Source organism: Canis lupus, chromosome 5 (assembly GCF_011100685.1).
Source record: "Canis lupus familiaris isolate Mischka breed German Shepherd chromosome 5, alternate assembly UU_Cfam_GSD_1.0, whole genome shotgun sequence".
NCBI lineage: Eukaryota > Metazoa > Chordata > Mammalia > Carnivora > Canidae > Canis > Canis lupus.
The window spans coordinates 24175116-24197899 of NC_049226.1; the positions used below are offsets into that span (position 1 = coordinate 24175116).

At 35.6% G+C, this 22784-nt stretch overlaps 1 protein-coding gene across 8 annotated transcripts in view; it reads left to right on the plus strand.

The window, feature by feature from the left end:
• The window catches only part of C5H11orf65 (chromosome 5 C11orf65 homolog), a 59800-nt gene that overhangs the window by 31650 nt on the left and 5366 nt on the right, over positions 1 to 22784 (plus strand). For 6 of the 8 annotated variants that reach the window (XM_038536274.1, XM_038536277.1, XM_038536273.1 and 3 more), the window contains 4 exons: positions 3280 to 3333; positions 3600 to 3800; positions 5131 to 5261; positions 18635 to 18805. In XM_038536274.1, the coding sequence (XP_038392202.1) occupies positions 3280 to 3333; positions 3600 to 3800; positions 5131 to 5261; positions 18635 to 18805 (557 nt within the window). The remainder of the gene's footprint in view (positions 1 to 3279; positions 3334 to 3599; positions 3801 to 5130; positions 5262 to 18634; positions 18806 to 22784) is intronic. The other 2 variants (XM_038536278.1, XM_038536279.1) reach the window with 2 other exon arrangements.

The window sequence follows — 22784 nt, forward strand, 5'->3', positions numbered from 1 at the left end:
ACATCAGGCTCCATGCTCAGTGGGGAGTCTGCTTCTCCCTCTGCCCCTCATTCCTCCTGTTCTCTCTCTCTCTCTCTCTCTCTCTCATTTCTCTCTCAAATAAATAAATAAAATATTTGAGAAAAAATAAATATCACTAAACTTAGTTTGCCAATACTTTGCTTAAATTTTTGCACTACATTCAGGCAGACCATGTAATTTGCTTTCTCATATCGTGTCTGTCAGATTTTGGTATCCCATTTAGCTGGCATAGTATAACAAGTTGAGAAATGTTCCTTCTCATGTTGTGTGTTATTTATTCCATAAATGTTTGAAAGGATTTATCAGTGAAACCTTCTGTGCCAGAAGTTTACTTGGTGGAAAGATTCTTTTTTTTAAGATTTTATTTATTTTAGAGAGTTAGAGGAGGACAGAAGGAGAGGGAGAGAGAATCTCAAGCAGAGTCCACACTGAGTGCAGAGCCCAATGCAGGGCCTGACCTCAGGACCCTGAAATCATGAGCTGAGCAGAAATCACTAGTCAGACACTTAACTACTAAGCCATCCAGGTGCCCCTTTTTGGAAAGATTCTAAATTACAAATTCAGTTTATAGTTATAGGTCTATTCATATCTTGTATTTATTTTTGTGCTACGTTTGATACGTTGTATTTTTCTAGGAAGTTGTCCATTTCACTTAGATTTCCAGGTTTATCTACAAAAATTATAATATTCTCTAATGATCTTTCTAATGTCTTCAAATCTATAATAATTTCTCCTTATTTTCTTCCTAATATTGATTTCTTCCTTCCTTAATTAATTTTTTATTAGAGTATAATTAATATACACTTATTTATTTTCAAATGTACAACATATTGATTCAACAATTCTATAAATTACTCAGTGCTCATCAAGATAAGTGTAGTCACCATACTCTATCATTGCAGTCATTATTGACTATATTCTCTATATTCTAGTTTTTGTCTCTGTGACTTATTTATTTTTAAAACTGGAAGTTGTTCTCCTTAATCCCCTTCATCTATTTCACCCATTCCCCCCACCCATTTCTCCTCTGGAAACTACCAGTTGGTTCTCAGTATATAAGAGTCTAGTTTTGGGATCCCTGGGTGGCACAGTGGTTTGGCGCCTGCCTTTGGCCCAGGGCGCGATTCTGGAGACCCGGGATCGAATCCCACGTCAGGCTCCCGGTGCATGGAGCCTGCTTCTCCCTCTGCCTGTGTCTCTGCCTCTCTCTCTCTCTCTCTCTGTGACTGTCATAAATAAATAAAAAAATAAAAAATAAATAAAATGTTTTTTTTATAGACAACATACAGTTGGGTCTTATTTTTTTAATCTATGTTAGTAGTCTCTGCCTTTGACTTTGTATATTTAGACCATTGATATTTAATATAGTAATATCTAACATATTTGTTAATGTTTTCTATTTCTTGCCTTTGTTCTTTGCTTCTTTTTTGTATTGCACTATTTTTTGTCTTCTGTTTTAATTGAGCATTTTATATAATTACATTTTCTTTCCTTTAAGCATATCACTTGTACCTCTTTTTTACTATTTTTGGTTTTCCTAGTTTGCAGTGAATATTTACAACTAATCTAAATCCACTTTAAATAACACTATTAAGTCATGCTGAAAGGAACTGCCAATACCCAACCAACCCTAATCCCCATTTGAGTTTGCAGATGGTAGAGGATAAAGAAGTAAACTCAAATCTTCCCAAAGGAACATCTGAATTTCCTACAGGCTTTCAGAGTTGAGGAGATAAAGACTTGCCAGGACCACAGCTGAGAAATAGGGAAAAGCTAGAAATGGAACAGATAAGGATTACTAAAACTGCAATCCAAGCTCAATTCCACTCCATTTCTAATTGGATTTACATGATCATCCCTTCACCCTCACTGAATAAAAGAGGAAAGAAAAAAATCCATGAAGCTGTACACTTGAAATTTTCCTACTTTAGTGGAAATAAAAGTTTATATATAACAAATTTTGTTTAAAATGTATATACAGTTGACCTCGGAACAACATTGGGATAGGGGCACTGACCCCTCATGCAGTCAAAAATCCATGTGTAATTTGTAAGTCTCCAAAAAGTCAACTACAAATAGGCTACTGTCAACAAGAAGCCTTACTAATAACATAAATAGCTAATTAACACATATTTTGTATGTTATATGTGTTACTCTATTCTTACAATAAAGTAAACTAGAAAAAATAACATGTTAAGAAAATCATAAAGAGGAGAAAATATTTTTACAGTACTGTATTACAAAAAATCCACATATAAGTTGACCCGTGGTCTTCAAACCCATGTTGCTCAAGTGTTATCTGTATAAATCTTATGAATTTTTAAAATATGTTTGAGACCCTGTTATAAAACATGTTTTTTTCATGTTTGAACTGTGACCTTATACACGTATGCATGTGTAAATAGACTGTTTAGTCACGAAAAACTTATGCAAAACTTTGTGTGATCTTTCAGGCTTTACAGACTGAATGATTTAAGATAACATGTATTTTTTCATTTAACTTAATATTATTGGGAGATAAGATTGAACTGTGTTCTGATTGATGACCCAAAATTGTTTTTACTACTTTCCATTTGGTGCAGGGCACAATAATTTAGAAGACCAATATACAATTCTTATAAAATTTAAACATGGGATTTTGATTTAATAAAAGCTAGTTAGGTAAGGTCATCTGGTGTTAAACTCAGATTAGCCAATCATAATTTTTTCTCTGAATTTACTTGTAAGATAATATTTAATAAAATCATATATTTGAGGACTTCTGTAAAATTTCTGTTTTATGAATAACAAATCTGTTGGCTTTTATACTTACATGTTGCATATAAAGTAAACATAGTTTGTTATCATTTTTCCAGTTATCATGAAAGCTGTTTTACTTTGATTTCCCATAAGAAATTAAATCTTAAAATATTTGGGGCAGCCCCAGTGGCCCAGTGGTTTAGTGCCACCTTTGGCCTGGGGTGTGATCCTGGAGACCCAGGATCAAGTCCCACGTCAGGCTCCCTGCATGGAGCCTGCTTCTCCCTCTGCCTGTGTCTCTGCCTCTATCTCTGTGTGTCTCTCATGAATAAATAAATAAAATCTTTTTTTTAAAAACAATCTTAAATTTTTTTTTAATTTAAAAATAATTCTTTGAGGTCTATTTACTTGACCTTTTTCATAAATAATCAATATTCAGTGACTATTTTAACATGATAGAATGAGAAATAGTGAACTGATATATACAGAATGTTGAAAAGTAATATATGTTTTTTATAGGCAGAGCTTCTAGATGCTGCTGCTGGTATTCGTGTACGATTCAGATTAGGTGGTGTAAGTATGGATAAATTCTTATTTGGTAGTTTTAAAACACATTTCTGTGAAGTTTAAGAAATGTAAATTTTTCGGGGGGTAGGGGTGAATGGGTGACGAGCACTGAGGGGGGCACTTGACGGGATGAGCACTGGGTGTTATTCTGTATGTTGGTAAATTGAACACCAATAAAAAATAAATTTATTAAAAAAAAGAAATGTAAATTTTTAAAACAAACCAGTTTTATAATTAGATTACAATGGTCCTTTGAACTTTTCTGTATACAGGTTAAATTTCCACCTGATATATACTATAAAATTTTCACTCATAGACATATTGAAGATCTGTGTGCTAATAGCCCTAGAGATTATACAAAACTTACAGCAAAATATACATCTCATATTAAAAGCGATGATCTTCAGGAAGAGGATCATAGTGGCTGGTATCATCGTGTAGAGAACAATGGCTGGAGGCCTGTCTCTGATACAGTAAGAAAAGAGAAATATTAATAATTTTGAATCTTTTATAGTTAGAAACTCATTTGTCTTCTTGAAAATTAATTTTAAATTAATAAATCTTGGTAATTTGATAAAAACTGATTATGTTAACTACTCAGGGGTTACTAATAATAATTCCAGATCAGCAATATATCTTTTTTTCTTTACATTTACTTCTAAATGCTGTTGATGCTATATTAATCCTTGGACTAGAGGTGGGAATTCTTGAGAAAAATATGAAATTTTCTCTTATAGAGCTTGGAACATCAGAGACTGCTGGGAAATCATTTGGATTGTTATGATATTTGGAGCTTTAACATATCCTCATATTAATTGAATGGAATGATTTTAAATATACATAATTCTTAAAACATATATGTGATTTTCCATAGACACCGTGTTTGGTTGTCTTTTTTGTGGAGATAATCTCTACCTAAGGATATTTGTAAGCTTACATTTTATAGGTTAATATGATCAGGTTCAGTAGCTCTAGGTGTTTGCTTATATGGGCTCATAGCCTCATTTAGATCCTGAATCTCTGGTATGCAGGTTATAGAATGTGGTATATTAAGTATACTAAGTATGAAAGTGAAAATTATCAAGGTGTGAATGCATGCATTCATTCAACAAACCTTATGCATACCAAACATATGTCAGGTATCATACCAGATGCTAGGGATACAGTGTTATGTAAAATAGTCCCTCCCCTTAAGTATTTTTCCTTTTAATTTTGGAGAGAGTCAGGTAAAAAGAATATTTCATTACAGTGCAGTAAATATGTGCTCTAAGAGGGACAAATACATAGTGTGGGGGATAGCAAACTCTCTTCCTTGTTCTTCAGTGTGTATGTGGTGAAGGAGAGGGAATGAATTTGAAGTAGATAAATAGGCAGCCAGTTAGGATAGCATGTCACATAGGGAAACCACAAAATCTTGGGACATAATAATGAGACTCTGTTCTTGGAGGGCTCCTATACTCCTTGGGAATTAGAATCTTCAAAAGTTAAGAACACTAAGAGTAGGTAAGGTCTGTTCTTATGAAAAACAAAAACAATACTGGAACATGTTCATGTATCCATTCAGCTAATAGTTATTAATAAAAAAATTACTAATACTAGTGCTTTGTTAGTCTTTCTGTGACATGTGTCTCTGAAAGCTCAATGTACTACTCATAATAAGAAATACCTTAGAGGGGTGTATTCAGTTCTCTGTTTCTGCTTTGGCATATTCCTACTGAACTCACAGAAATTCTTGTCTATAGCCAGATAACCTCACAATCAGTATTTCAACACTTTGTATGTTCATTTTTCATTTCTCAATAGTTTTGGATGTCTACTGAAAATGTAGAGTTGGAAGACAAAAAAGAAACTGAATTCCATTTCTCTAAACTAAAGAGAAGGCAGGATATGGAAAAGAAAAGAAAAATTAGAAAAATAGAATGGATGAGAAAAATGTAAGTTGATGAAATGATTAGACATACTAATATATGCTATTTTAAGTTCTTTTTAAAAAGTGCTATCACTACTAAAATAATTACATGTTAATTTTCGAAAGACAATGTAAGGTTACAGTTATCTTTTTAAAAATATATAGAAAGCAAACATTTAACAAATGCCTGCTTTTGTGAGACACTGTTAATCTCTCAGCTGTAAATGGGGAAAGACATGTTGTCTTTGATCTCAAGGAAATTGCAGTCTTTTGGAATATCAGATATGAAAATAAGCATTTACTCATATATCAGTTAACTTTTATTTTGCCCTCCAGATACACTTTGTACCCTTCTCAACCCTTCTTTCAGCACCCAATACTCTAACCTGCATGGATTACACTGAAAGTCATTCTGGACCTGTCTAACAAATGTTAAAAGCAAGCCAAAAAAATCAGATTGTGTTCACAAGTTTACTTCACTGCATGCCCAGGACAAATCCCCCAAATATTTAAATGAATACAAAAACTCCACTATCCCAAATTATATAAAATTCACAATGTCTACCATATAGCAGTCAATACCAGGCATGCAAAGAAACAGGAAAATAGATGCCATATGAGAAGAAAAATTAATCAGTAGCAACAGACACACAAAAAATATCTTTTAAAAATGAAAGTGAAAGAAAAACTCTTCAGACAAATAAAAGCTGATTTCTCTCATCATAGTAGACCAGCACTGCAAGAAATTTTTCTGGCAGGAGAAAAATGATTCTAGGTAGAAATCTGGATCTATACAAGGAATGAAGAATTCCAAAAGTGGTAATAATGTAAATAAATATAAAGGACTTCTATTCTTACTCCTTAAATCTCTTTAGAGGATAACTACTGAACTATACACTTAAAAACAGATATGATAGGGAACCCTGGGTGGCGCAGTGGTTTAGCGCCTGCCTTTGGCCCAGGGCGTGTTCCTTGAGACCCGGGATTGAATCCCACGTCGGGCTCCCAGTGCATGGAGCCTGCTTCTCCCTCTGCCTCTCTCTCTCTCTGTGTGACTATCATAAATAAATTAATTAATTAAAAATAAATAAATAAAAACAGATATAAATTTTATGTTACACAGTTTTCTCACAATTTTGAAAAGATAGATATTAAAACTCTAAAGGAGTTGATATTAATATTGTCAATACAATTCTACCTAAATTTTTTCATTCCACAATTGCACTTCTTTTCACTTATATTGAAAATCTTCAAGTAAAATACAATTGCTTTTTTTACATTACAAATAAATTGCTCCAAAAATAACAAAATAATATCAATACATATGTTGCAATTACTGAATAAAGTTCAGTAATTGAATAAAAAATTTTTAAGTAAATTTGCTGTTTAAAACAGAAATGCTGACAATATATTGTGACATTTATAAACTTAGAACAGTACAAAAGTAAAATGTGTTATGACAATATAAAGGTTGGGAGAGGTGAAATGGAAGTATACTGCTAGAAGGTCCTTATTCTACTTATAAACTGGTATAATATTGCTTAAAGGTAGACTGTGATTGTTAAAAACCCTAACGAACTGTGAAATCAGTAATAACAAGAACAAAGGTGTAAATATAATAATTTAATTATGGAAATAAAATAGCCTCATAAAAAAAACATCAATCCAAAAAAACATCAATCCATTTTTCCAAACCTGAAAAAAGAGGAAAGGAAACAAAGAAGAGAGGGGACAAATAGAAAGCAAATAGAATGATGAAAACTAAAATCAATCATATCAATAATAATATTAAATGTAAGTAGTCTAAGTACCCCAAATAAAAGCAGATGTTGACAGCCTGGATAAAAAAGCCGCACATAAGAACGTAACAATCCTAAATATGTGTTTACCTAATAACAGAGGTTCAAAATACATGAAACAAAACTGTACTACTGTACTGAAAAGACAGATAGATAAAACCAAAATTATAATCAGAGATTTCAAACCCTTTTACTAGTAATTGATAGAACTAGTGGACAGTAAGTTAGTAAAGATAGAGAAGTCTTGAGCTCAACTATCAATCAATGTGATATAATTAGCATTAATAGAACACTGGCCTCAACAATAGAAAACACATTCGTTTCAAGTATATGTGAAATATCCGGGATCCCTGGGTGGCGCAGCAGTTTGGCGCGTGCCTTTGGCCCAGGGCGCGATCCTGGAGACCCGGGATCGAATCCCACGTCGGGCTCCCGGTGCATGGAGCCTGCTTCTCCCTCTGCCTGTGTCTCTGCCTCTTTCTCTCTCTCTCTCTCTCTCTCTCTCTCTCTCTCTGTGTGACTATCATAAATAAATAAAAATTAAAAAAAAAGAAGTATCCATCTATATTCTGGGTCATAAAACAAACATCCACAAATTTGAAAGAGTTAAAATCATACAAAGAAAGTTCTTTGATCACAATGGAATTAAAAAGTAATTAATAATAGAGTAAAATTAATAAAAGAAAAATTTCTGGGAAACCTCCAAATATTTGGATCTTAAACAGAATACCTCTATATAATCTATGAGTTAAAGAAGTCATAAGGGAAATTTGAAAATACCTCTGATTTAATGAAAATGTAAATAAAACATAAAAATTTGAGGATGCAGCTAAAGTAGTACTTACAGATAAATTTATAGTATTCAATACTTGTATTTAAAAAGAAAGATCTCAAATCAGTAATCTAACCTTCCAACATAATAATCAGTAAAAGAAGAGCAAATTAAACCCAAAGCAAGTAGAAGGAAGGAAATGATAACAGTAGAAAATAGTAATATTGCAAATAGAAAACCATTGGAGAAAATGAATAAAATCAAAAGTTGTTTCCTTTGAAAAGAACAATACAATTTATAAACCTCTAAATAAAAATTTAAGAAGAGAACACATGCAATCCAGAAAAGAAATAAAAAGCAGGATATTACTACCGACCCTACAGACAATATAGATATGAATCATTTAATGCCCACAAATTTGAAAAATTAGGTGGAAGAAAAATTCACTGTGAGGCATATACCAAAATTCAAAAATGAACAAAAATAACATAAATAGGTCTATTAAAGAAATTGAATTTTTAAATTCAATTATATTTAGTTGAACTATTAAATTATTAAATTAAAAATTCCACAAAGAATACCCTAGGTCTAGATGAATTTCTTAGTGAATTTTAGTAAGCATTTAAGAAAGACAATACAAATTCTATATAATATTTCCAGAAATAGAGGGGACTATGTCCCAACAATATCTATAAAGTATTACCCAATATAAAAACCACTTGAGGCTTATAAAAAACAATATTACAAGGAAATAACCAATATCTTAGGAACATATATACAGATAGTAAATTACATCATGAACAAATGGTGTTTATCCAAGGAGTACATGGATGGCTTAACATTTGGAAATCAGGCAATGCAATTTACCATCTAACAGACTTACAAAGAAAGTTGGATATAACCATCTCAATACAAGCAGAAAAAATACTACAAAAATCCAACAACCATTTGTTTTGAAAACTCTTGTTCAACTAGGAATAGAAAAGAACCTCCTCCACCTGATAAAAGACATCTACAAAAAACCTTCAGCTAAGATTATACTTAAAGGTGAAAGACTAAATGCTTTCCCTCTAAGGATAAGATATCTGTTCTCACCACTTATTCACAACACTGGACTGGAGATCCTAGTCAGTACAATAAGGAAAGAAAGAAGGATGAGGGAGACACTGAAATTGAAAAGGAAGCTCTAAAAGATTCTTTATTCACAGTTGACATTATTGACTAGGTACAGAATCCTAAACAATCTACAAAAAACTTACTGGAACTACTAAGTGAGTTTGTCAAGGTGTGGAATCTTGCCATATTCCAGCAAGAAACAGTAGGAAATTGAATTTTTAAAAATACATTTACAGTAACAACAGAAAAATTAAATACCTCAGTGTAAATTGAAGAAAAAAGTCTGTATGACCTGTCCACTAAAAACTGCAAAACACTGCTAAGAGAACTTAAAGAAGACTCAAATACCTGATGAGATATAGGTTGGTCATGGATCAGAAGTCTCCGTATTGATAAGAATTCCATTGTCTCCAAATTGATCTCTACATTCAATTCAGTTACGATCAAAAGTTACAACAGAATTTTTGAGGAAATTGACAAGTTGATTTGAAAATGTATATGGAAATGCATAGGAAGTAGATTAGCCAAAACAATTTTGGAAACAAAATTTGGAGAACTTTTACTACTTGATTCTAAGATTTTTATAAGGCTACTATACTGAAGACATTGTGTTATTAGCATAAAGATAGACATATAGATGAATGGAACAAAATAGTTGAGAAATAGATACACATGAATACTGGTAAGGTTTAACACAGGTGCCCAGGCAATATAATTGGAAAATGATGTTCTTTTCAACAAAGTGGGTATTCAAATGCAGAAAAATGAACTTTGACCCTCATCTCACAACATATATATAAAGTTTTATATCTCGAAAGAGGTCACAGATCTAAACATAAATGCTAAAACTATAAAATACCTACAAGTAAGCAAAGAAGACAATCTTAGAGACCTTGGTTCTGGCAAAAATTTCTTAAATAGGACACAGAAGGCATGACATATAAAGTTAAATTGCAGCTCATTCAAGTTAAAAGCTTTTGTTCTTTGAAAGATACTATTTAAAAAAAGACAAGCTACATGGATGTTAAATAACTGGAATTTAAGTAAAATCTTGAGAAAAAAAGACAAGCCACGGACAGGAAGAAAACATTTCATATATATATATATATATGACTATCATCATTAGTTATTAGGGAAATGCAAACTAAAACTTTAATAACTTACCACTGTATATGCACAGGAATGGTTCAGTCTGCCATACTAATTGTTGGCACAGCTATGGAGTGAATGCAAACTGCTACATCCACTTCAAGAACCAGTTTGACAGTTTTCTTACGAATTAACATACACCTACTATTCATCCCAGGCACTCTACTCCTAGGTATGTACCCAAGATAATAAAAACACGTCCACAGAAAGATTGGGTATGAGTGTTCTATTTGTAATAGCCAAAACCCAGAAAGAACCCAATGTCCATCAACCCAAATGTCACTGGATAAACAAATTGTTGTTATTTACACAAAAGAATACTACTCAGCAATATGAAGGAATGAACTTTTGAATCACATAACAACATGGATAAATCTCAAAGTAACAATGCTGAGTGAATGAAACCAGTCAAAAAAGAGTTCATACTGTATGATTTCATTTACATAAAATGCTAGAAAATGTGAACACATCTAGAAAGATATAAAGCAGATCACTAGCTGTCTGGAGATGAGGGTAAGGGGATGAAGGGAGAAAAGAATGACAAAGGGGCACCAGGAACTTTGGAGGGAGATGGATATGTTCTTTTTTTTTTTTTTTTACTGTAGTGATGATTTCACAGGTGTATACTTATGTCAAAACTCTTCAAGTCGTTCTGTTTAAATGTGTGGGTTTACTGTACATCAGTTATACCTCAGTGAAGTTGTAAAACCTTTTGTGACTCCCTCCCTCACCCGTTTTCTCCACCCCCCAACCCCTCTGCCTTGGACAGTCACCAATCTGTTTATCTGTGAGCTTGTGTATTTTTATATTCCATGTTTAAGTGAGATCATAGGGTATTTATCTTGCTCTGTCTGACTTATTTTATCAGATAATGCTCTCAAGCTCCATTCACGTCGTTGCAAATTTTAAGACTTCATTGTTTTTATGGCTGAATATTCTTGTGTGTGTGTATCACATTTTCTTTATGCATTCATCCACTGATTTTTATATAAGAACACATGCAGACATTCAGAAGATCTCCATAAAGTAGTTCTTCATGTCTTATACTTGTGGGGTGAGTTGGGGGCAACCCAGGAACCAGCTGTAAGGGTCGTAGGCTTACAGTGCCTGCAATTCAGCCAAATGCTTAATGCTCTAGCAGGTCTTATGCGCTAAAAGAAATGCATGAGTGGGGAAGAAGTGGATCTCAGAGACCTGGGATGGGGACATGTGGGCAGGCTGAGAATCTTAAACTTCAAACTCCTCTGTTGGTGGAGGAAATCCTTCTTCCCTGTTTTGAGGGAACCAGGCCTCCTCTGTATAAAAGCTTTTCAGTGACTACACCTGGCATAGATACTGGATGTGCTGGTGCTGATTGTTCTTAGCATCCTCCCACAAACATCGCCCATTGCCTCCAGCCCATGGTGAGGGTTCTGTCTCTGAGCCCAGACAGAGAGCTGCAGGTCTACTCCAGGAGGAGATTGCTTATAAATCCGAAGACTTACAGGAATTTACCAATCCCTATTAATAGGAGCCTCAGAAACATGCATGAGTGTGGAATTTTAGGTTGTAGATCATAGGCTGAATGGGTTAAATTTACTGACAACGACCACATTCATCTAGAATTGTGAATTTAATGTGTTGGCTTGAGTACCCAGAAGTGATGTTAAATATAAGTCTGTCTGGTTGGCTAATCAAAGCCTGAACTCTAACAAAGCTCTATTACAAAATCCCTGAACTGCTCTAGTATACTATGGAAAAAGGATTTGTGAAATCTCAGGGGAATACATATGTTTGTTCCTTTTACATGCAATCTATTCAGCTGTCCACTAGCTGTCTGTCACTCTAGGAGGTCCTAGAAGATATAGTTTTCATCAAGGGATTAATAAATGAGAGGAGTTCATCAAGAACTCTGTGGTGGCTGATTTTATTGAGTGGAGATGACAGTGGGGAAAGCTGTGGTGGAATTGGTTCCTTTAGTGCACCAGGAATAACGGATCTTTGAAGTGATAGAGGTCAAGTGGTGTCACAAATCACAACTAAGCTTCCAGAAGTGCTTCCTTTAATGCAGCAAGTCAACACAGCCCCTGGCCCCAGTATGCTGCTATTGACTTAACAAATATTCTTTTCCATCTCAACCAGTAAGCAAAAAGAGAAGCAGTTTGCATTTACACGGAAAGAAGAGGATGTATGTTTCCATCTTACCCTCAGAGCTATGTCAGCAATCCTGCTCTTTTCCCTCGGGGCTTGCACATCTCAGTTCCCATAGACCATCACGACTGTCCATGACACTAATCAGATGCAGTGAGCAAAAAATAACTTCCTGGATGACTTACTAAGACAAATGCACACCAGAAGGAAAGAGATACATTTTGCAAAATGTTAAGGGTTTGCCACATAACTAAAGCTTACAGACATTTTGGGATATCCATTCTAAAGTTAGAGACAAGTATCAACACCTTGTAATGTCTGTCTTGAAAGCACACAGCACTTAGAGGGCCTCTCTAGATTTAGGAAGTAAAACATGCCACGTTGGGGTATGCTCCTCCAACCTATTTTCGAGGTAATCTAATGAGGCTACCAGACTCCAGTGGGGCATGGTGTAAGAATGAACATGGTAGCAGGCCCACAGTTGATCAAGGTCCTCCCACTTGGCCTTTATGACCAAGCAGACCCTACAGTATTGGACAGATAGTGAAATACTGTATGGAGCCTCTTGTAAAAAGAAGATCTCAGCACAGAGGGTTTAGGGGGGTAAGGTAATGCCCTTTTCTGCCAAAAACTATTTTACATTTGAAAATCAGTTCTTGTTCCGCTTCTAAGCCCTGGTAGAGACTGGATGCTTGGCAGTAGGATTCAAGTGCTCCATGATTATGAACTGACTTGGGTTTTATCTAATCCAATGAACCATAGAACTGAGTATATAGCATCATCTCAGTACAAAATAGACGACGTACATATGAGAATGGATCTGAGAAAGTCCAGAAGGCTTCAGTAAGCTGTATGAGAAGGTGGCTCAAATTATTTCAACACCCGCATATGCTGCATTGGCTCTGCTGCATCTCCAAGCCTTTGACCTTATAGGTAAGCTAACAGATGGAGAATACATTAGGTCTGATCCACCATGGATCTGCACAGGATTCTGGCAATATCCAAATATGGTCAGTCACTATATTACAATGCCTCAATAGGCCCAAAGAATGGTCAAAGGGTATCTTCCCAGTGAGTACAACCAGTTTTCTACTTTGTATAGAAAGGAGGTATAGCTTGAGATAAGGATCTTATTGACTGTGGGCAGTAACCAAAAGCTTTTCAGCTGATTGGGTACTTGGATGGAATTAAATGGGAAAATTGGTGATTAGGTCTGGGGACAGGTATGCTCAGAATGGGCATAGAGTGTCTTTGTGTCTTTGTGAATGTCTTCCAAAGGGCTAAAGAGGCAGAAAACTAAGTATTCAGATGGACAAGACGATCCATCCTGTGGATGTCAGGTTTTTTTACCTGGATACATCAAGTGGTCGCTCAATGGAGCCATGTACAAAGTAGCCATGGGTACAGGGATGGAGGCTACATATAGACTCATAAATATGGTCTTTCTTCACTGAGATTGTTCAGGTTATACAGTCACAACTAACTGTACAGCAAAGGCCATTGCTTTGCCTCCGACAGTGACATGTCCTGGCTATGTGGTGTCAGGGTGATTATATTGAACCCTTCCCATAAACAAGTGGCATCTCTTTGTGTTTGCAGAGATAAACAGATATTCTGGGTGTGTATTTTGTTTCTCCACTTGCATTACCTTTGTCAGCATTTATTACAGAAGCCGTATTCATCATTTTATTCCATACAACATTGCCTCCATGTAAAGGAAGTGTCGTAATAGGCTCAGAACAACAAAATACACTCACCATATGTGCCATCACCTAGAAACAGCTGGCATTGACAAGAGTGGTTGTATGATTTCCTGAAGCTCAGGCACAGCAGTGGTGGAGAGATACCTGGTAATAAGCCCAAATGAACATGAATGATAAGTTTTATTTCTTTTTTTCCTTTCCTCTGTTTACTCTCAAAACAATTCTCAAAAAAAAAAAAAAAAAACAATTCTCATCCATAACTGAACTAATTACACAGACAGTACCACCTCAAATTCTACTGGTCTAACACTGATTTCTTATATTCCTCATCATAAAAATTGTTTCTTTTTCCATATTCCTCTTGGCCTCAGATTATGACACCATCTTTCTCCCTTCATCCAAGTCAGAAATGTAGGGGTTATCCTTGACTTCCTACCTTTCATAAGCTCCCATATGTTATCTGTTCTAAAGTTCTGCTAATTTTGTGTCCAAAAACTCTCCCACATCTGGCACGTCCCTCCCTTCCCAACTGCAGGTTCTCAATGCTCTCATCTCTACTTCACGGGCAGAGTACTTCTACTTAGTCTCTTTGTCTCTAATCTTTTTCCATCTCTGCGTAAACACTGAGGCTGTCTCGAAAACAAATTAAATCACCTCCTTACCTGAAACACGTCAGGGGCTCCATCCCACACGATAGTTCCCCTCCCTAGGTTACTCTTTTCTGGGTCAATTCCACGGCCACAAGGTTTTCATCTTTTGATAGTTAGCTCAAACATCCCTTTCTTAAGCCTTCCCTGACTTAACTAGGCACAGGCACTTTTCTTGGATACCCTCATTGATGTTTTATATACTTGGCTGTCACACTTTTGCAAATCTCTGCATGTTTGTCCACCATCTCCACTATACTTTGAGCTCCTAAACAACAGGGACCCTGATCTGGTTATCAGCACAGGGCTGGAGACATAGTAGATGCTTAATGAATACATGTTATTTGTTGAATGAGCTGAGTCACTAAATGGCTGGATGTTGTAAGGCTGCAGGGGATGAATAAGAAATGTTATTTTGTGTGCTTTGTTTGCTGATGGCATCCTCTATCTGAATTTTGCTGACAATCAGCAGGGAACAAAATCAATAAAATTTTGATATTTTTTTTACCTCTCTTTTAATTAAACAAAATTTGATTTTTACATTCCCTTCCTATGCCTTACAGATCTTAGCTCTTCTTGACTTCTTTTCCAGTTTAAACTTTGATTCTTGCTAGGTCCTTTACATTTTAACTTCTCTCCCTGTTGGTATATTCAGAAGAACATTTTTATAGTGCTTTTTCCTCTAAATTTTCTATCAACAACATTATCTCTATAGCCAAACTAGGTTTTTGGGTTTCTTTAAGATTTTATTTATGTATTAGAGACACACAGAGAGACAGACAGACAGACAGACAGAGGGAGAAGCAGGCTCCATGCAGGAAGCCCAATGTGGGACTCGATCCCGGGACTCCAGGATCATGCCCTGGGCCGAAGGCGGCGCTAAACCGCTAAGCCACCGGGGCTGCCCAAGTTTTTGTTTTAAATATCACTCATTTTTTTTTATAAAACAAGTTATGATTATTATAATGTGATCTGTATTTCGGGTTTCTGTTCTATTTGAAACTCTGTTCTACTTGCTAACCAATTGTTGCTTGATTACTGTTATAGCCCACTTAATTATAAATAGTGACCGATATTTAAAGAGTTTAAAACAAATTATTGGAATAAGTTTTACAGTTCTCTTTAAAACAAATCCTCTTTCCTTATATCCTTGATGAGAACAAAAATAAACTGTTGTAAATCACTGTTGTCAAGGAAAAAGAAATATCCAGGTTTCCATATCTAATCACAAGTATATATTTTGGGAGGCAAAATGTAGAACTCATAAAAAATGTGCTCAACCCTAGTTTCTGATTTTTAAATGCATTTTTGTTGTGGCATGAGCATTAGTTAATAAACCTGGGCCATTGGGTATCATCACTCACTCATTCATTCAGTGCATTTTTTTGAGTGCCTATTATGTTCAGGGAATATGGAGCGGAAGTTTGCAATTTCTGCAAAGGAATCCCCACCTCTGTACACAATGCATTGCAAGTGGTGGACACTTGATAAATATTTATTATATAACTAAGTCAATGAAAAACTATGGAAAAATTGTGAAATTATCCTTTCTTACAATTTGTGCTCTTACCAACCTACAGAATGGGAGAAGATATTTGCAAATGACCTATCAGATAAAGGGCTAGTATCCAAGATCTATAAAGAACTTCTTAAACTCAACAGCAAAGAAACAAACAATCCCATCATGAAATGGGCAAAAGACATGAACAGAAATTTCACCAAAGAAGACATAGACATGGCCAGCAAGCACATGAGAAAATGCTCTGCATCACTTACCATCAGGGAAATACAAATCAAAACCACAATGAGATACCACCTCACACCAGTGAGACTGGTGAAAATTAAGACAGGAAACAACAAATGTTGGAGAGGATGTGCAGGAAGGGGAACCCTCTTGCGTGGTTGGTGGGAATGTGAACTGGTGCAGTCACTCTGGAAAACTGTGTGGAGGTGCCTCAAAGAATTAAAAATAGATCTGCCCTACGACCCAGCAATTGCACTGCTGGGGATTTACCCCAAAGATAAAGATGCAGTGAACCGGCAGGACACCTGCACCCTAGTGGTTCAGCAGCAATGTCCACAATAGCCAAACTGTGGAAGGAGCCTCGGTGTCCATCAAAAGATGAATGGAGAAAGAAGATGTGGTCTATGTATACAATGGAATATTACTCAGCCATTAGAAACAACAAATACCATTTGCTTCAATGTGGATGGAACTGGAGGGTATTATGCTGAGTGAAGTAAGTCAATCGGAAAAGAACAAACATTATATGCTCTCATTCATTTGGGGAATATAAAAATTAGTGAAAGGGATTAAAGGGAAAAGAGAAAATGAGTGGGAAATCTCAGAGAGGGAGACAGAACATGAGAGACTCCTAACTCTGGGAAACAAACAAGGGGTGGTGGAAAGGAGGTGGGTGGGGGGATGGGGTGACTAGGTGATGGGCACTGAGGGGGGCACTTGATGGGATGAGCACTGGGTGTTAGGTATATGTTGGCAAATTGAACTCCAATAAAAAATATATACAAAAAAAAAACAATTTGTGCTCTTACTAACCAATATAAATCAAAAGGCATTTTCCTGCCTCTGTGAAAATAGCTCTCATGGGTCGTTATCTATTTAAAGTTTGAAAAAGCAGAAACTTCATGAAGGCAAAGACATATCTTGTCACTGCCCTACCCCTTACTGTCCAGGAATTTGCAAGCCTTCTTTTACTGAATGCTTCCTATGTGCCATCATTCTGAATGCTTTATAAGGACTTATTCTTCTAACCTCTCAAGAATGCTGAGGAGTACCATTTTAAGATAATCTGAAGCCCCAAAATACTAGGTTATTTGGCAAAGGTCATAGAGCTAGTAAATCAAAGAAACAAGACTCAAGGCCAGGTAGCTGGAAATCAGAGTCCTACCTAGCTCCATGCTACCACTGAGCCGCTTCCTACTCACTGTTGAATTAATAAGTGAAAACGGCTTCAGAGTAGGTTAACTTTTAAAATGGAATACCGGGGGCAGCTGTGTGGCTCAGGCAGTGAAGCGTCTGCCTTCAGCCTAGGTCATGATCTCAGGTCCTGGGATCGAGCCCTGCATTGGGCTCCTGGCCAGCGGAGAGACTCTGCTCTCCATCTGCTGCTCCCCATGTGCTCGTGCTCTCTCTCTGTCAAATAAACAAATCTTTTAAAAAACAAAAATTAAAAAAAATGGAATACCACTGTAGTGTAGGTCTTAAAATGAAAAACCAAAGAAAAATCCTGTTTTCTAATGTTCTTGTAAGGACTGCTAACTTGTCTTTACTCACTTAGCTCACGTTTGGTGGATGCATTCATATATATGTGCTCACACTAACATGAGACAGAACAGTGCTGCCAAAGAAGTCTGGACTGGGAGTCAGATTTGAATATGGGCTCTGACATCTGTTTACTACCTACATGATCTTGAACAATTTCTTAACTTCTCCAGCTCTCAATTTCCTCACCCATAAAATGGGAATAAAAATAGCTGTCACAAATGGCTATGTCTTTTTAGAGAGAATTAAACAAGATAAGGTATGAAAAGTACTTGACACAAAAAAAGATGTTACCATATCTTCCTTTTGCCTTCCCTCCCCTTTCCTCTTCTTACCTACTATTAGCCACGTGACCTTGTTTTCTGGGACTTAATCTCTCTCCTGTAAGACAGGAGGGCTAGTCGTCTGGTCTCCAAGATCCTTTAAGACTCTGTAATTCTGTGATTTGGTGATTTAATAAGTTGGTTTTTCATTGTATCATAACAGTGCAATGTACTTACAGGTGGTTTTGAAACGAGGCTTCACCAGTTAGCATGGTTAAGTTTCTTCCTTCCTTTTCCTTTCCTTCTTTCTTTTCTTTTTCTTTTCATTTCTTTTTTTCCCAAAAGATCCCATGACATAGAACTTGGTTTGGATGTATTTGAGTTAAATAGGGTAAAAACTTTGTGCAATATGTAAATAGTTTCACAGCTAATATATATATATATATATATATATATATATATATATATATGAACTGCATTTCCTAGTAATCACCTGTTTCACAAGATTTATGTCTCCTTTCCTTTCCTCTGTTTAGGTACTATGCAGGAAGCCTACAGGCTAAGTCAACAAATCCTAAAACTCTAGATTTAATTCACACAGCAACCCAGGGGCTCATGAGATCAGTCGAAGGCAGTGGAATAGATGCTGTGATGGAATGGGAAGTGGATGAAGTGCTAAACTGGACAAATGCACTGAACTTTGATGAGTAAATGCATTCTGCTTTTACTGGGGAGCAAGGGCAGCCCTCCTGTACATTTCTAATGTTCCCACCCCCATGTCTTGGGCCCACAAACATAATCCTAAAAAAAAAAAAAAAACCAAACAAATGAGTATTGTTTGTCTAGAAAAAAAAGAAGAAATGAGGGAAGAATATTAAAAGATGATATAAAAGTAGAAAAAAAATAAGATTTAAGGATTTTTTAATTGAAGTGTAATTAACATATAGTGATGTATGAGTTGTAGGTCTATAATACAGTGATTCAACAATTCTGTACATAGCTCAGTGCTCACCATGATAGGTATAGGCACTATCTGTCACCATACGACTTTACTACAATATTATTGATTGGGTTTCTGATACTGTACTTTTCACCTCTGTGACATTTATTTTATAATGGAAAGTTTGTACCTCTTAATCCCCTTTGTCTATTTCAGCCATCCTGCCACCCCCCCCCCCACTTTGACAGCCATCAGTTCTGTATATTTAGAATCTGTTTTTTGGTTTGCTCATTTGTTTCTTAGATTCCACACACAGTGAAATCCTTTGACATTTTTCTTTCTCTGTCTGACTTATTTCACCTAATGAGGTGACTATATTTCACCTCATTATACCCTCTAGTTCCATCAGTATTTTCACATGTTAAGGGTTCATTCTTTTTAATGACTGAAAAATATTCCACTATTATATATATATATATATATATATATATATATATATATATATATATATATATATATATATCTCACATCTTTTTTATCCATTCTTTAGCAAATAGACACATGGGCTGCTTCCATATCATGGCTACTGTAAATAATGCTGCAATAAACATACATATCTTTTTGAATTAGTATATTCGTTTCTTTCAGTAAATACCCAGTAGTGGAATTACTCGATCATCTGGTATTTCTATTTTTAATTTTTTTTGAGAAATCTTTATACTGTTTTCCATAGTGGCTGCATCAGTTTGCATTCCCACTGAAAATGCACGAGGGATTCCTTTTCTCCACATCCTCACCAAAACTTGCTATTTCTTGTCTTTTTTATTTTAGTTATTCTGACAGATATGAGGTGATATCTTATTGTGGTTTTGGTTTGCATTTCCCTGATGAGTGGTGTTGAGCATCTTTTCATGTGTCTGTGGCCATTTAGATGCCTTTTATTTCTTGTCTGATTGCTGTAGGATTTCTAGTACTATGTTGAATAAAAGTGGTGAAAGAACATTCTTATCTTGTTCCTGATTTTAGAAGAAAAGCTCTCAGTTTTCACCATTGTTAGCTATGGGTTTATCATATATAGCCTTTATTATCTTGAGGTATGTTCTCTCTCAACCTACTTTGTTGAGAGTTTTTATCATGAATGATGTATTTTGTCAAATGCTTTTTTAAAAAATCTATTGAGAGGATTGTATGGCTTTTCTCCTTCTTCTTGTTAACATGATGTATCACATTGATTGATTTGCAAAAATTGAGCCACCCTTGCATCCCTTGACTAAATCCCGCTTGATTGTGGTGGATGATACTTTTAATGTATAATTGAATTCAGTTTGTAAATATTTTGTTGAGGATTTTTGCATCTATGTCATCAAGTAAATTGGCCTATAGTTGGGTATTTTTTTTTTCTGTAGTGTTTGACTGATTTGGTATCAGGGTAATGCTGGCCTCATAGAATGAATTTGGAAGTCTTCCTTTCTCTTCTATTTTTTGGAACAGTTTGAGAAGAATAGGTATTAATTCTCTTTTAAATGTTTGGTAGAATTCATGTGTGAAGCCAGCTGACCCTGGACTTGTGTTTGTTGGGAGTTTTTTGATTACTGATTCAATTTCATTCCTAATGATTGACCTGTTCATATTTTTCTATTTCTTCCTCATTCAGTTTTGGAAGATCATACATTTCTAGGAATTTGTTCATTTCTTCTGGGTTGTCCAATTTGTTGGCATATAATGTTACATAATATTCTCTTATAAACTTTTGTATTTTTTTAAAAAGATTTTTATCCATTTATTCATGACAGAGAGAGGGAGGCAGAGACACAGGCAGAGGGAGAGGGAGAGAAGCAGGCTCGATGCAGGGAGAGTGACATGGGACTCGATCCTAGGTCTCCAGGATCATGCCCTGGGTTGAAGGCGGCACCAAACTGCTGAGCCACCGGGGCTACCCAAACTTTTGTATTTTTGTGGTGTTGATTATAGTTTCTCCAAAATAATTTCTGATTTTATTCTCTTTTCTTTCTTGATAAGTCTAGCTAAAGGTTTATTACTTTTGTTGATCTTTTCAAAGAGCCTTCTCTTGGTTTCATTAATCCTTTCTATTGTTCTTTTAGTCCCTATATTAATTTATTTCCTCTCCAATCTTTATTATTTTTCTCCTTCTACTGACTTGAGGCTTAGATTTTCTTTTTTTAGCTCCTTAGGTATAAGGTGGGGTTATTTGTTTGAGATTTTTCTTGTTTCTTGAGTTAAGGTGTGTTTTTATTATAAGTTTCCATCTTAGAACTGCTGCTGCTGTATCCCAGTGATTTTGGACTGTTGTGCTTTCATTTTCATTTGTCTCCATGCATTTTTTTCTTTGATTTCTTTGTTGACTCATTGGTTGTTTGGTAACATATTGTTTAGCTTCCAAGTGTTCGTGATTTTTTCCAGGGTGGTGTTTTTTTTTTTTTTTAATTTGAGTTTCACACTGTTGTCATCAGAAAAGATGCTTGATATGATTTCAATCTTCTTAAAATTATTGACACTTGTTTTCTGGCCTAACAGCTGATGTATCTTAGAGAATGTTCCATGTGCACTTGACTATGTATTCTGCTGTATTTGGATGAAATTCTCTTTATATATCAGTTAGGTTCATCTGGTATAATATGTTGCTCAAAGCCACTGTTTTCTTATAGATTTTCTGTTTGGGTAATCTAACCATTGACAGTGTCAAAATCCCCTAGTATTATGTTATAACCATCTATTTCTCCCTTTATATCTGTTAGCATTTGCTAGGTGCTTCTATGTTGGGTGCAGAGGTATTTACAATTGTTATATCCTCTTGTTGTATTGATCCCTTCATCATTATATAATGCCATTCGTTGTCTCTTACTACTGTCTTTGTTTTAAAGTCTGTTATAAATATTGCTACCCTGGCTTTTTTCTCCACTTCCATTTGCATGGTTCCATGCCTTCACCTACAGTCTGTATGTGTCTTTATTTTGAAGTGATCTCTTATAGGCAGCATATAGATGGGTCTTGTTTTTGTTTGTTTGTTTGTTTGGTTGGTTGGTTGGTTTTTATCCATTCTGTTATCCTGTGTCTTTTGATTGGAGCATTTAGTCAATTTACATTTGAGGTAACTATTGATAGGTATGCACTTATTGCCATTTTGTTAATTTTTTTTCTGGTCTTTTTTTTTTTTTAATTTATGATAGTCACACAAAGAGAGAGAGAGGCAGAGACACAGGCAGAGGGAGAAGCAGGCTCCATTCACCAGGAGCCCGACGTGGGATTTGATCCCGGGTCTCCAGGATCGCGCCCTGGGCCAAAGGCACGCGCCAAACCGCTGCGCCACCCAGGGATCCCTCTGGTTGTTTTTGTAGTTCTTTTCTGTTCTTTTTTCTTGTTCTCTTGCTTTCTTCCCTTGTGGTTTGAGCTATGCTTGTATTCTAAGTTGAGACTGGACAACAAAAGTTTCAAAGGAATCCAGCATGATTATTTGAGAATATTTAAGTAACTTATTGAGCTCAAGCTATTGATTATCTTAGGCAAATCAAGCTTGCAAAGACTTTCGCCTACAAATGGCAGACATTAGGTGTAAGCACCTTTTCCACAATGTAATTATGGTCTCCACAGGAGACCTCTGTTAGATCTTCATGGCTATCCGGATATTTGCAACTGTCTTAATGACACTATGTTGAGAATTTCAGAGTCTGATATTTTTCCCTTCAGGAAGATTGGTAGCCACTAAAATCTGTGGACAGGTTTCAATA